The sequence below is a fragment of the Phyllostomus hastatus genome, unplaced genomic scaffold (genome assembly GCF_019186645.2).
Source record: "Phyllostomus hastatus isolate PE091 unplaced genomic scaffold, TTU_PhHast_1.1 phas_scaffold_21, whole genome shotgun sequence".
NCBI classification, from domain to species: Eukaryota; Metazoa; Chordata; class Mammalia; order Chiroptera; family Phyllostomidae; genus Phyllostomus; species Phyllostomus hastatus.
In genome coordinates, this window is record NW_025334017.1 from 19,353,993 (window position 1) to 19,364,082 (window position 10,090).

Genomic DNA, 10,090 nt, shown 5'->3' on the forward strand with positions numbered 1-10,090 from the left:
TGGAAGAATAATAGGCTTCTGCCTCAACACTTCCTTTAAAACTCCCAAAGCTGCCCTGGCTGGTGCAGCTCAGTAGACTGAGGGCAGCCTGTGGACCAGAGGTCACTGGTTTGATTCCAGGTTGGAGCACATGCCTGGGTTGCAGCCGGGCCCCCAGTTGGGGGCGTGCAACGGACAACCACACATCGATGATTCTCTCCCTTTCCCCTCTCTCTAAAAATGAATAAATAGAATATTTTTTAAAAACACCCAAAGACAAATAACTTCTCCCCCCTTGCCAACTTAGTTCAAAGATGTACCTGGAATCCCTTCTCCATTTAAAAAAAAATAAACCATCCTTCAGGAAATACAGGCAGCTTAGCTGGTTCCCAGTTACAGTTTGGCTCCAGGCATCTTTTGGAGTCTTTGCTGGCAGGTAACCTTCTTTGGGCAAGCAGCCCTTTCCCTCCAGCGGTGCTTCCCAGCCCCACCCCCACTCCCGCCAGCACTTGTGTTCCATCCCTCAGGCCCACGCTCGACAGGCAGAGCAGGGCTGTGCGGCAGAGCAGGGCTGTGCGGCATAGCGCGCTGCTGCTGCTGCTATTTGTGTGGGAGAGGCATGGGACGTGGCACCTGGCCAGGTAGTCTCCAGGGCCTGCCAGCCAGCAACACTTTAGTCCCCAGACCTAAGTGAAGGGAGGGGTGCAGAAAGAGAGCTTCCATGTGCTCTCTGCTTTTAAACTCAGTCCAAAACCCTATGTGTGATGGAGGCATGCAGCTTGTCAGCTATTGGAGGCTTAGGTCCACACGCTCATCCACTGGCATGGCATCTTTGCACAGGCTGGGCCCGGGTGTCACCATGTTCACACTCGGCAGCTTAGTTACGGGCATCTGTGCTGGCACTGCGCTGGCTCATTTACCGTTGCCCGAGGGCATGGGAAGGCTGTCACTTGGTTTCAGTTGTGATTTCAGTGGCACTTCCTGACCCCTCCTGGGGGTCCCTCTAGGCTAAGGACTTCGGGTTCTTGTGCTGCTTCTCAGGTTCTCCTTTCTGCTCCCCATCGATCTGGCCAGACCTCTGTGTTACACTCGGGGCCCTGTGTGCTTCATGTTCTCTCTCCACCATGCTGCTCGTCCTGCTGCATTGATATGGAGGGGGAAGGCCAGTTGGGACACTCAGGCTCTTCTTTTTTGACACCTAAGATGACTCTGTGTCCCCAGCAGACACTTAGTAAAGATGGCTAATGTAAAGGAACTGGGCCAGGGCTAAACCAGTGCGGAGAGTTCCCGGCCCCCACCTGTCCCTTACTGCGGTGCCTCCTCCAGGCGGGGCCTGCAGAGCAGACGCTGTGGGTGCTGGCTGGTCCCGGGATGCTTTTCATTCTCTGGGGCTTAGTTAGGCATCAGGTCAACATCTGCCTCATCAGCCATCCCCAAACCTCATATCCAGGGATATTGGGGGGCCTGTGTTCGGGCTCCGGTTTTGCCGCATCCTGGCTGTGTGTCCTCGACAGGGCCATTTCCACCCCTCTCCTGTGGACTGAGGGGAGGTGAAATTCATGGTCTGTGTGGCGACCCTTTAGGATCTAAAGTTACCATTCTTAGGAAGAATCTGGTGGATATGGGTTCCTAAAGCAGGGCATCCTGAGGAAAGGAGTAGAGCCGGGCAGTCTTCTTGTTCGGGTTGGGCCACCGGCAGCTGGGGAGGGGAAGGCTGTGGGCGACCCAAGGGCTTGGCCAAGAGCCTCCTGTCCTGCGCTCCTCTCCTGTGCAGCCAGGAACTTCTCCCCAGCTTTGGGGTTTGACCATTTTTAGACTTTGGGGTCTTGTGGAAGCTATTCCTCCCTTCGGTTAGAGCATCATTTAGGGTAGGGTGCAGGGTGGGTGGGGATGCTGGGGGGGAGTAGAGGTTATCGGTCATCCTGCCTCTGGGTCCCCCGGACCACTCCCTTCTCCATTCACTGAGGGGTTTACAAGGCATTTTTTATTTTTCTCCTTAGTTTCCTGTATGTGTAAACAACAGAAAGAAAAGCTACCAGAACTGGGGTCAGGGTGTGGCCGTAAGACTGAGACGCAGTCAAAAGCCGTGCGGAGCAGGGACAGCAGGCAGTGTCCTGCTGCGTTCCACCCCGACGCAGTGGGCGTTTGTCCCAGACGCCCTCCAGACTGTGGCCCAGACTGAGTGAAACTGCTTTTTTGTTCAGAAATCCCCTCCTCCAGAGCTGACAGAGGGAGGCCCTACAACTCTCCCCACAGAGGGAGGGGAGAGGATGGGCCATGAAACCAGAAATACAGCAGAGACGCTCATGTGTCCTTTGGAGCAGAACCGGCAAAGCCGATCGGGAAACACGTCCCACTTATCCCACATGTAAACATGGTCTGCGTTCCGCTGGCAGCGGCACAACTGGTGTCTGCTCTCAGCGCTCTCCTGGTCAAAAGCTTCGGGGGGTGCTTCCCGCTCATCTCCTGGGGTTCACCTCTGCCACACCCAGCCGTTCTGTAACTGGCATCCTAGGAGAGGTGGCCGTCCTGCATGCGTCCCCGCTGGAGCGCACAGGTCCTGGGGGCGGAGCTTGTGCAGCATCATTCACTCAGTGTGCCCGTTTCTCCCTCCCAGGCTTTCACCACCTTCCTGTGTCTGTACGGCATGGTGTGGTATGCAGAGCACTGCGGTCACCGAGGAAAGGTACAGGAGGGGGGCAGAGACGGTCTGTGCGTTTAAAGTGATCCTGTCCGGCTGGGAGCGTTCGTGCAGAGCGTGTCCACGGGTGACTACGGTGTGGCCCGTGCAGAAGAGCTGGGCTCCAGTCTCACCATGTGGAGACTTAGCCAGTTCAAACTTGGTTCCCTCAGTGGCCGTCAGCACTTGTAACTGCCCTGTTCCTTATGTTAGTGTATTTATCCTCCTTTTGTAAGAGGTTGAAAGTTTAATTATTTGTTTAAAAAAATCATGGGGTCAGCCCTGGACCAGCCTGGGGGAGGCTGACCTTATTCCTGGCCCCTCCGCTCTGCGCAGGCCTCCCCCAGCGCCCCAGCCCGGGGCTCCTGTCGCAGGCCTGCCCCGTGCCCTGCAGCAGACACGTGGGTGGAAGTAGAGAACAGAGTGTGTGTGCTTCAAACGCTACAGCAGTCTAAAACATTGTCAGCTGTAATGTTTTAAAGTAAAAATAATGTCTTTTGTCCTTTATTCATACCTTGAGTCTAAGGAGCTAATGGTAGTTTCTGGAAGATGTATTTTGCATCACCTTGGGAATAACCTTGCTTTCATAGCTGAGAAACGTAAGCATGGGGAGGTTCTGTCACAGGGCGGTGGTGGTGGTGGTCCCGAGCCCCTAGAGGCAGCTACAGAGCATCTCACTTGTCCTGCCACACCCGCTCCCTCCCCCTCCACTCCCGGGAGTACTTCAGACCCCGTCACTGAGCCTGCCTTTCTTCCTAGACCTACTCCGAGTGCGAAGATGGCACCTACAGCCCAGACATTTCCTGGCCTCACGGGAAAGGCACAAAAGGTATCTCTTTCTTGCTCACTGTTTAAACTTGACTGGGTCCTACCCTTCCCAAGGCCCAGTAAGGAGATTCAGAATCGACCTGTCTCCTCTGAGTGTTGATAACTGTGTGCCCTGAGGGGTCGCAAACCCACTCCTCGTGTGCCTCCTGTTACGTATTAAGAAACGTGCAAAGTGCTCGCAGGAACGTCTGCCCAAGAAACTTCTTCATCAGAAGAGGCGCCACACAGTTCTGCCTTTTCTGAGGCAGGAAGTTGTTACAAGCCCCGCCTGTCTCAAGCGTGCTGATGGGAGTGTTCCTCCTCTTGGCAGGTGTCCTGAGTGAAGGCGGTTAGGAAGGAAGAAGGATGGTGTGCCAGGAGGAAAAGCCTCTTGAAAGAGGCAGATCCATTCATTGCCTTTATTCAGCAGGCAGGCCAGTTTAACAGGGATTTCAGTGGTGTGGCAGGGCTCTCCCATTGGCCTCTCTCCAAGGAGCATTTTGGAAAGATTTCGAGCCACCTGGTTATTTTAAAGAATTAGGCACCTGGAATAATGACACCGAGGAGGTTTCACTGGATAGGCGTTCCCTGCAGCTCTTAGGAGCTGATTGGAAGGCTTGGCTGAAGGGAGAGCACAGTGAATGCGAGAGGCTGTGCTCCCTAGCTCACAGGATGGCTCAGGAAGCAGCCGGCCTGGGCGGAGGAAAGCGCTGCTGTCCCGGTTGCTCTCCTGAGCTCTTCTACCGTCACGCATTTTAGGGTTCTGCCTTGGGAAGACACTGTCGTACACTCTGCTGCGTTGCCGCGTACCCTTTTCCAGGTGGTTTTTGCTGAATCAAGCAGCTGATCAGCAACCTGATAGAAGTGGGCAGAGGGGTTTCTCAGACCTCCATGATTCACAAGCAGGCCGTTATAGAACAGTCCTTGGTGTTCCTGGGCACTTCTCCATTGAAAAGGCTAGAAGAAGTAAGCAGTGGTAGATATACATTTCAATGAAAAGTAGATAGAATAGGAAAGGAAGGAAGGAAGGAAGGAAGGGGAGGAGGAGGGAAGGAAGGGAGGAATGAATCTTCAGAGTGGTAAAAGTGTCCCTTGGACAAAGCCAAGTGCCATTTACAATAGAGACCAAAACCCTCAGAACTCTTCATTCGTGGCTGTCTTAAGAGGAAGTTTCCTCTGGGATTGGATTTGGGGGTGAGCCCGGGGACAGACTACCTTTGGCTTGGCTGCTGGGCCGGGGGTTGGCCATGTACCTAGCCTAAGAGCAGGGCCAACCCCCTGCCAGAGTTTTCGGACCTCCCAAGCCTTGCACGTCTCTAACTGGAGTGCAGGCCCCTCTGTCAACTCCCCTGGCCCCACCCTCCCCCTGGCCATTGCCTGCTGATTGCTCAGTACTCAGCTGTGGTAGAAGTCATTCTCTGAGCTTTCAGACAAATCGTACAATGTGACAAAGAATGTCCCTGTGGACTGAGCATCTTGAGGGCTCGGGCATCTTCGTTGTGTGGCTCCAGCACCTTCTGTCAAAGTGGCCTCCAGATCAAAGGATAGAGGTCACGTGGTATCTTTAATTTTCTAAAGTCAGGAATTTGTCCAGTGTAGAGATTCAGAAACCCTGGTGTATGGCACGTCAAGGAACAGAAACCTAGGTAATGCATTCTGTGGGTGGGAGGTAGACCTGACACCCATGTTATTTAGGTTTTCATTGTTCCCCCTTTATGCTCTGATTTCATTTGTACTCTCACTTCTGGTTCCCATCACCATGTCCACGATTCACCCTATACATAGTACAAGCATACGAATTCTGCAAGACCACTCCCACCTCCCACCCGAGGGAGCCTTGCATTCCCAGGCGCCAGCTGTAGTTCTGAGCTCCGGGTTCCTTGCCTTGCCTTAATTTATTAATGCAGCCACTAGGTGGAGCACAAGTATCAGTGGAAGAGCCTAAACTTTACCCACAGGCAGCTGGGCAGGGACAGCTACAAATCAGAATGAGCCCGGGAACCGCACAGCCCATGGGGATGGTGACAGCCTGTTCTGATTCCTTTGGCCAGGTTCTGAAGACAGCCCACCCAAGCATCCAGGCAACAACGAAAGCCATTCTTCCAGAAGAAGGAATCGACATTCCAAGTCAAAAGTCACCAACGGAGTTGGAAAGAAATGAAAGACCCCGGTTAATCAAAGATGTTCCAGAGAGTGCCTAGAACTGAGAGGGAAGCGGAATCATTTGGACCTCCCTGCTAGGAGGTCAAAACACACAGCGCAAACAGGAAGAGGAGAGGGGACTTTGGGGGGGGTGTCATTATTTGAGAGTGTAAGTCTTGTTTCCCGCAGACACGGCCACATCAGGCAGACCGCTGCCTGGGGTCCTTTGCCAGTGTGGGGTCTCTTCACGTCAGCTCTTGGCCTGCGGTCACTAGTAGCAAGGAGTACAGTGTGTTCGAGGGAGAGGGTAGCTATTTACTCACAGTTGCCAAGAGCAGCTTTGTGCTTGCAAGTATTGTGGATACAGGTTACACATCTTCATTCAGACAGGGCATTAACTGCACAGTTAATGGACTGGTCGCCAGTTTTATTATTTTTTAAATGAATCTGCCTTTCCATTTAATTGGTTTACATTCAGGCCACTTTTCTGTCTTTTATTTTGTTGTGACTTGTTTTTAAGTTAGGATTCTTAAAAAACCTTCAGAAGCCATTGCTGAAACTGAACTTGGAGGGCTCCTCTCTCCCCTAGAAAAGGGAAAGGGAGAGCTTTTGTGTTACTCTTTAGCAAACCTCATCCCTCTCTTAGGACCTCAAACCGCACAGCAGGTGTAAACCAGTCTGAGGAACGGTTAGCTCCCCACACAGGATCCTGGGCTGCAGAGCAGAACCCTTTTTGGACCATTCCGACTGTCACTGTCCACACCAACCCGCGTGCACAGAAGTGGACCTGCCCAAGAGGCAGCCTGTGCCGCGGCCTGTCCTGCAGCCGGTGCCTTGTACCTTTTGTTTGTTTCCCGCCCACGGCGTGTCGCCGCCATTGTCTCTTACCCCCGTGTGAGGTGCTGGTGAGTATTGCCTTCCATCCATGCCGTGCTCCAGAGTGTCTGCCCTGATCGTCCGTCGCCTCCGATGGCTCCCTGTTTTAAATAAAACCATTCACGTTAACGCCTGTCAAAGGTCTGTCTGCACAGTGCTCATTTCCCTGCATCACACTCGTACTTCCCACTGTGTGCCAGCAATCACCGTGTTCCGAGCGACTAGGATAACATGACCGTGTGCGTGTTTTATGTAGTAAGAAGAAAAGGTATTTATTTTGGAGTGCTGAAAGACACGTATGTTCTGTTTCCTAAATTTCCCAAGTGATCAACAGGAAATGAACAATACTGTCATTTTCACTGCAGTAATGGTGACATCAACCAAGTTGGGCTTTTTCTCTAACAAGTGGCCATTGCCCAGTTGATTGGCATATAGATAAACAGAAATGTGCTGAAAGCAATCCTTTTTGTTCCCTCATGTCCCAGGGCGCACGGGTTTCGATGTCTTTTCTCCCTTTAAGGACATCCCGGACCATAGATAGGAGTGTAATGTTTTCCTTTTTCTGCAAAAGAATTCCAGGGTGAAGGGGTTAAGTGAATCATGTGAGCCGGGGTCACATCCTGTGTTCTGGGCCTCTGGCGACCACTTGGTCAGGAGTCTCACATGGACTTGCTGGGCGGTTGCCGGCTGGCGCGGTGAGGAAGGGGCCACCGCTCTGAGCTGTCACAGCCCCTCTGAGCAGCAGCCCACCTTTCCCTGGAGGCACCAAGGCAGAAGTGCTGGTCTCAAAACACGTGGTACTTTTCTGAGCCATTGACGAGGCCTCTTGAAAACGTAGGCCCAGTGTACACATTGTCAATTCCACAGTAGGTGAGTTTGTTTTGTTTCTCCCTGCATTTTGCTTTCTGAATACAGTGTTTCTGTTCTCTCATACAGGTCTGCCTCTACTCTCCTTTCTTGTGCCTGGGCCACTTCCCTAAGTGCTTGCAAGTGTATTTTCTGGGAGAACTGGGCCTGCTTTAACTTGAGCTCGCCTGACTAATCATTAGCGGATTAATAGCTCAGTCCAGCTGATGAGGTGCATTCTCTCTCCCAGGCCGGCGGAGAGGGAGGCACCTGTGTGACATGGGGTGACTGACTTTCCTGCAGGGTGTGCAAAAAGCAAAGTGCACATGAGACAGTTTTTCCTTTGTGGCTTTGTGCAAAATGGCTGGGAAAGTCCTCAGATACTTTCCACACCCTTTCTTGGAGTTTAAACTTTCCTTTTTTCCCTTTCAGCAAGAACTCCTGCCTACAGTGGTTACAAAGCCAGTGCGGCTGTGAGCGGCTGGCCCCACAGCTGCCACTCCTCCTAGAAACCATACTGCTGGGGTTGGCCTACTTCCCCACCCGTTTCTATGGAAATGGGCCTCACATTGATGGAAACAGCACGCATGTTTCAGAGACCTTAGTTGATAATTGAAAATTATTTGACAGCAAATTATCTCCTGCTCATTATTAACAACTGCCCTCTTAAAAAGACCATTATTTTGGACGTAGCGTGGGAAGAATGTTTTATGCATTTTTCTCCGTAAGTGGCATTGCAGTCGAGAGTTAGGTACTTTTCCCTGTTTGTCATCCCTGGTCTCTCTCCATGGTCTCTCCTGGCTCTTCTGTGTCTGTTCTCACCGTCTGTAAAAACGAGGCCCAAACTGCTCCCGCCGCAGCACTGGGGCATTTCATTGACCCGTTAAGCATTTCGATGATAAAAAAACATCCTGTAAATGCCAGTCTTATTTTCAGTAGGATGGCTTCTAGAGTGAATTTGTGAGTAAAGTGCGCACCCAGGAGAAATAGAATAAAATTCCTTACAAGTACATCAGGTTCAGACCTTCGGGTCTTCTTCCCTCAGCAGCCGCTGCGGGGCCTCGCTGAGTGATGTGGCTGGTGCAGGCCCCGCCCTTGTGGTCGGATCCCACGGCTTTGATGACTGCAGTACGCTCGCTGGGCAAGCCCTCACGGGGTAGGGGGGCGCAGAGAGGAAGGTCGACCACAAGGTGGAAAAGAACAAAAAAGAACCCTTGAAGCCCAGACGGAAGTGCGCACTTCATCCACGGATCGAACTGGTGTGCTCCTGGCATTCTGCTCGGGCGACTGCGGTGGGGCTCCTGGGCCTGTCACAGTGCACACCAGGTGGGCCTCGTGCAGCGTTGTTATTGTTAGGAACGCTGGAAGTCCCACAGGTAGGCTGTCGCAACCTTCAATATATTTCCCATTGATACGATTAAAATCAAAATGAGAGAAGAGCCAAGACTTCTGTGTATCAGGGTTTCATTACAAATCCATCCTTTGTGCATTGCAAGGGTTAGATGTGAGAGTCGGTCCTTCTCACAGGTCGGCATTAGTGATGACGAAGACGCCAGTGCCGCACGGCCTCCTCGCCATCCTGTAACCAGACTTGACAGTACTTCCCTTGTCACCTGTTCTACACCTGCTGCTACAGCCATAGCAGGTGACCTGATGCAGAACTTCTTCACTGAACTTTGGTGTTATCTTTGATGCAATAAATACTTACGTTTTTTTTTTTTAAATTTTGCTATCTTCTGTGAAATTAAAGGAATTCACCAAAGAAAAAAAAATAGTTGGATGTGAATTTTTTAGTTCGTGGGAATGCCGAGTTGTAAAAATCTTCCTTGTCTCAGTAGGTTTACTGAACCTACTGAGCCTTCCTTGCAAGGAAGCTTACTGAACCTTCCTTGTCTCAGACAGGTTTACTGTCTTCAGTAGGTTTACTGAAGACTGCCTTTAACCCATTTCAGAAATCTCTCTGTGACTTTGTCTATCCTAACATTCCCTTTCGTGCCTCTGCTGGGTGGATTTCAAAATTGTACTATGAGCTGTTTGTTGTCACAATCGAACACTGTCAAGGATTTGCAACAGGTCCAAGTAGCTCCAAGTTCTCAGGAGCCGAGCTGAGTGTATACATCGTGACACTGGTTGCAAACTGGTCTGGCTGAGAGGTGGATGACAGGCAAGCTTCCCGGCCACAGTGCTGACACTGGTACTCCGAAGCCCCCCACCATTATTCTCCTGTCGGAGCAGGGAGATTGGTAATCGCAAATCCATCCCCTTATCAACCCAGTGAGGATGGGAACATCATTCAGAAAATAGAATTCGCTGAGAGTTCTGCTTTCACAGCTCATGCAACCACCCACCCAGCCTCCTTAGTTATTCTGGGCTCTGCTTGAACCTCTTGTGCCCCGGGTGTTAATTACCTTATTTGTGAAAGTTGGCATGATAGTGCCCGGCCATGGCAGGAAGGCTTTCTCAGAGCTGCCTGGCCTCCTGCCCCTCCGCACAGTCTCCCCAGGCCTCAGACTCTGGTGTTCCTGCAGAGGGTGTGGCCCCCTTTCTGGATGCTGAGTAAAGGGGACTTGCGGCTTTATATACCACAGGAAGTGGGGTTTGCTTGCCTTTAAATGAAAAATAGAAAAATTTGAGGCTAAAGAACCAAAATATTGCATTTTCATGTCTTAAGTATACTCACAGTAGGTTTAATTATAGTGTCGAATTGCAAGCAGAGTTTATGTAACAGTCCATACTGGAAAATCTGGATGATAGACTTTA

General features: G+C 51.4%; 1 protein-coding gene across 1 annotated transcript in view; it reads left to right on the top strand.

Moving 5' to 3' along the window:
* The window catches only part of PTDSS1 (phosphatidylserine synthase 1), a 65,279-nt gene extending 58,655 nt beyond the window's left edge, over positions 1 to 6,624 (top strand). The window contains exons 11-13 of the mRNA XM_045861081.1: positions 2,597 to 2,665; positions 3,419 to 3,488; positions 5,518 to 6,624. Coding sequence (XP_045717037.1) covers positions 2,597 to 2,665; positions 3,419 to 3,488; positions 5,518 to 5,627 — 249 coding nt within the window. The 3' untranslated portion in view covers positions 5,628 to 6,624. The remainder of the gene's footprint in view (positions 1 to 2,596; positions 2,666 to 3,418; positions 3,489 to 5,517) is intronic.
* Positions 6,625 to 10,090: the final 3,466 nt, after the last annotated feature.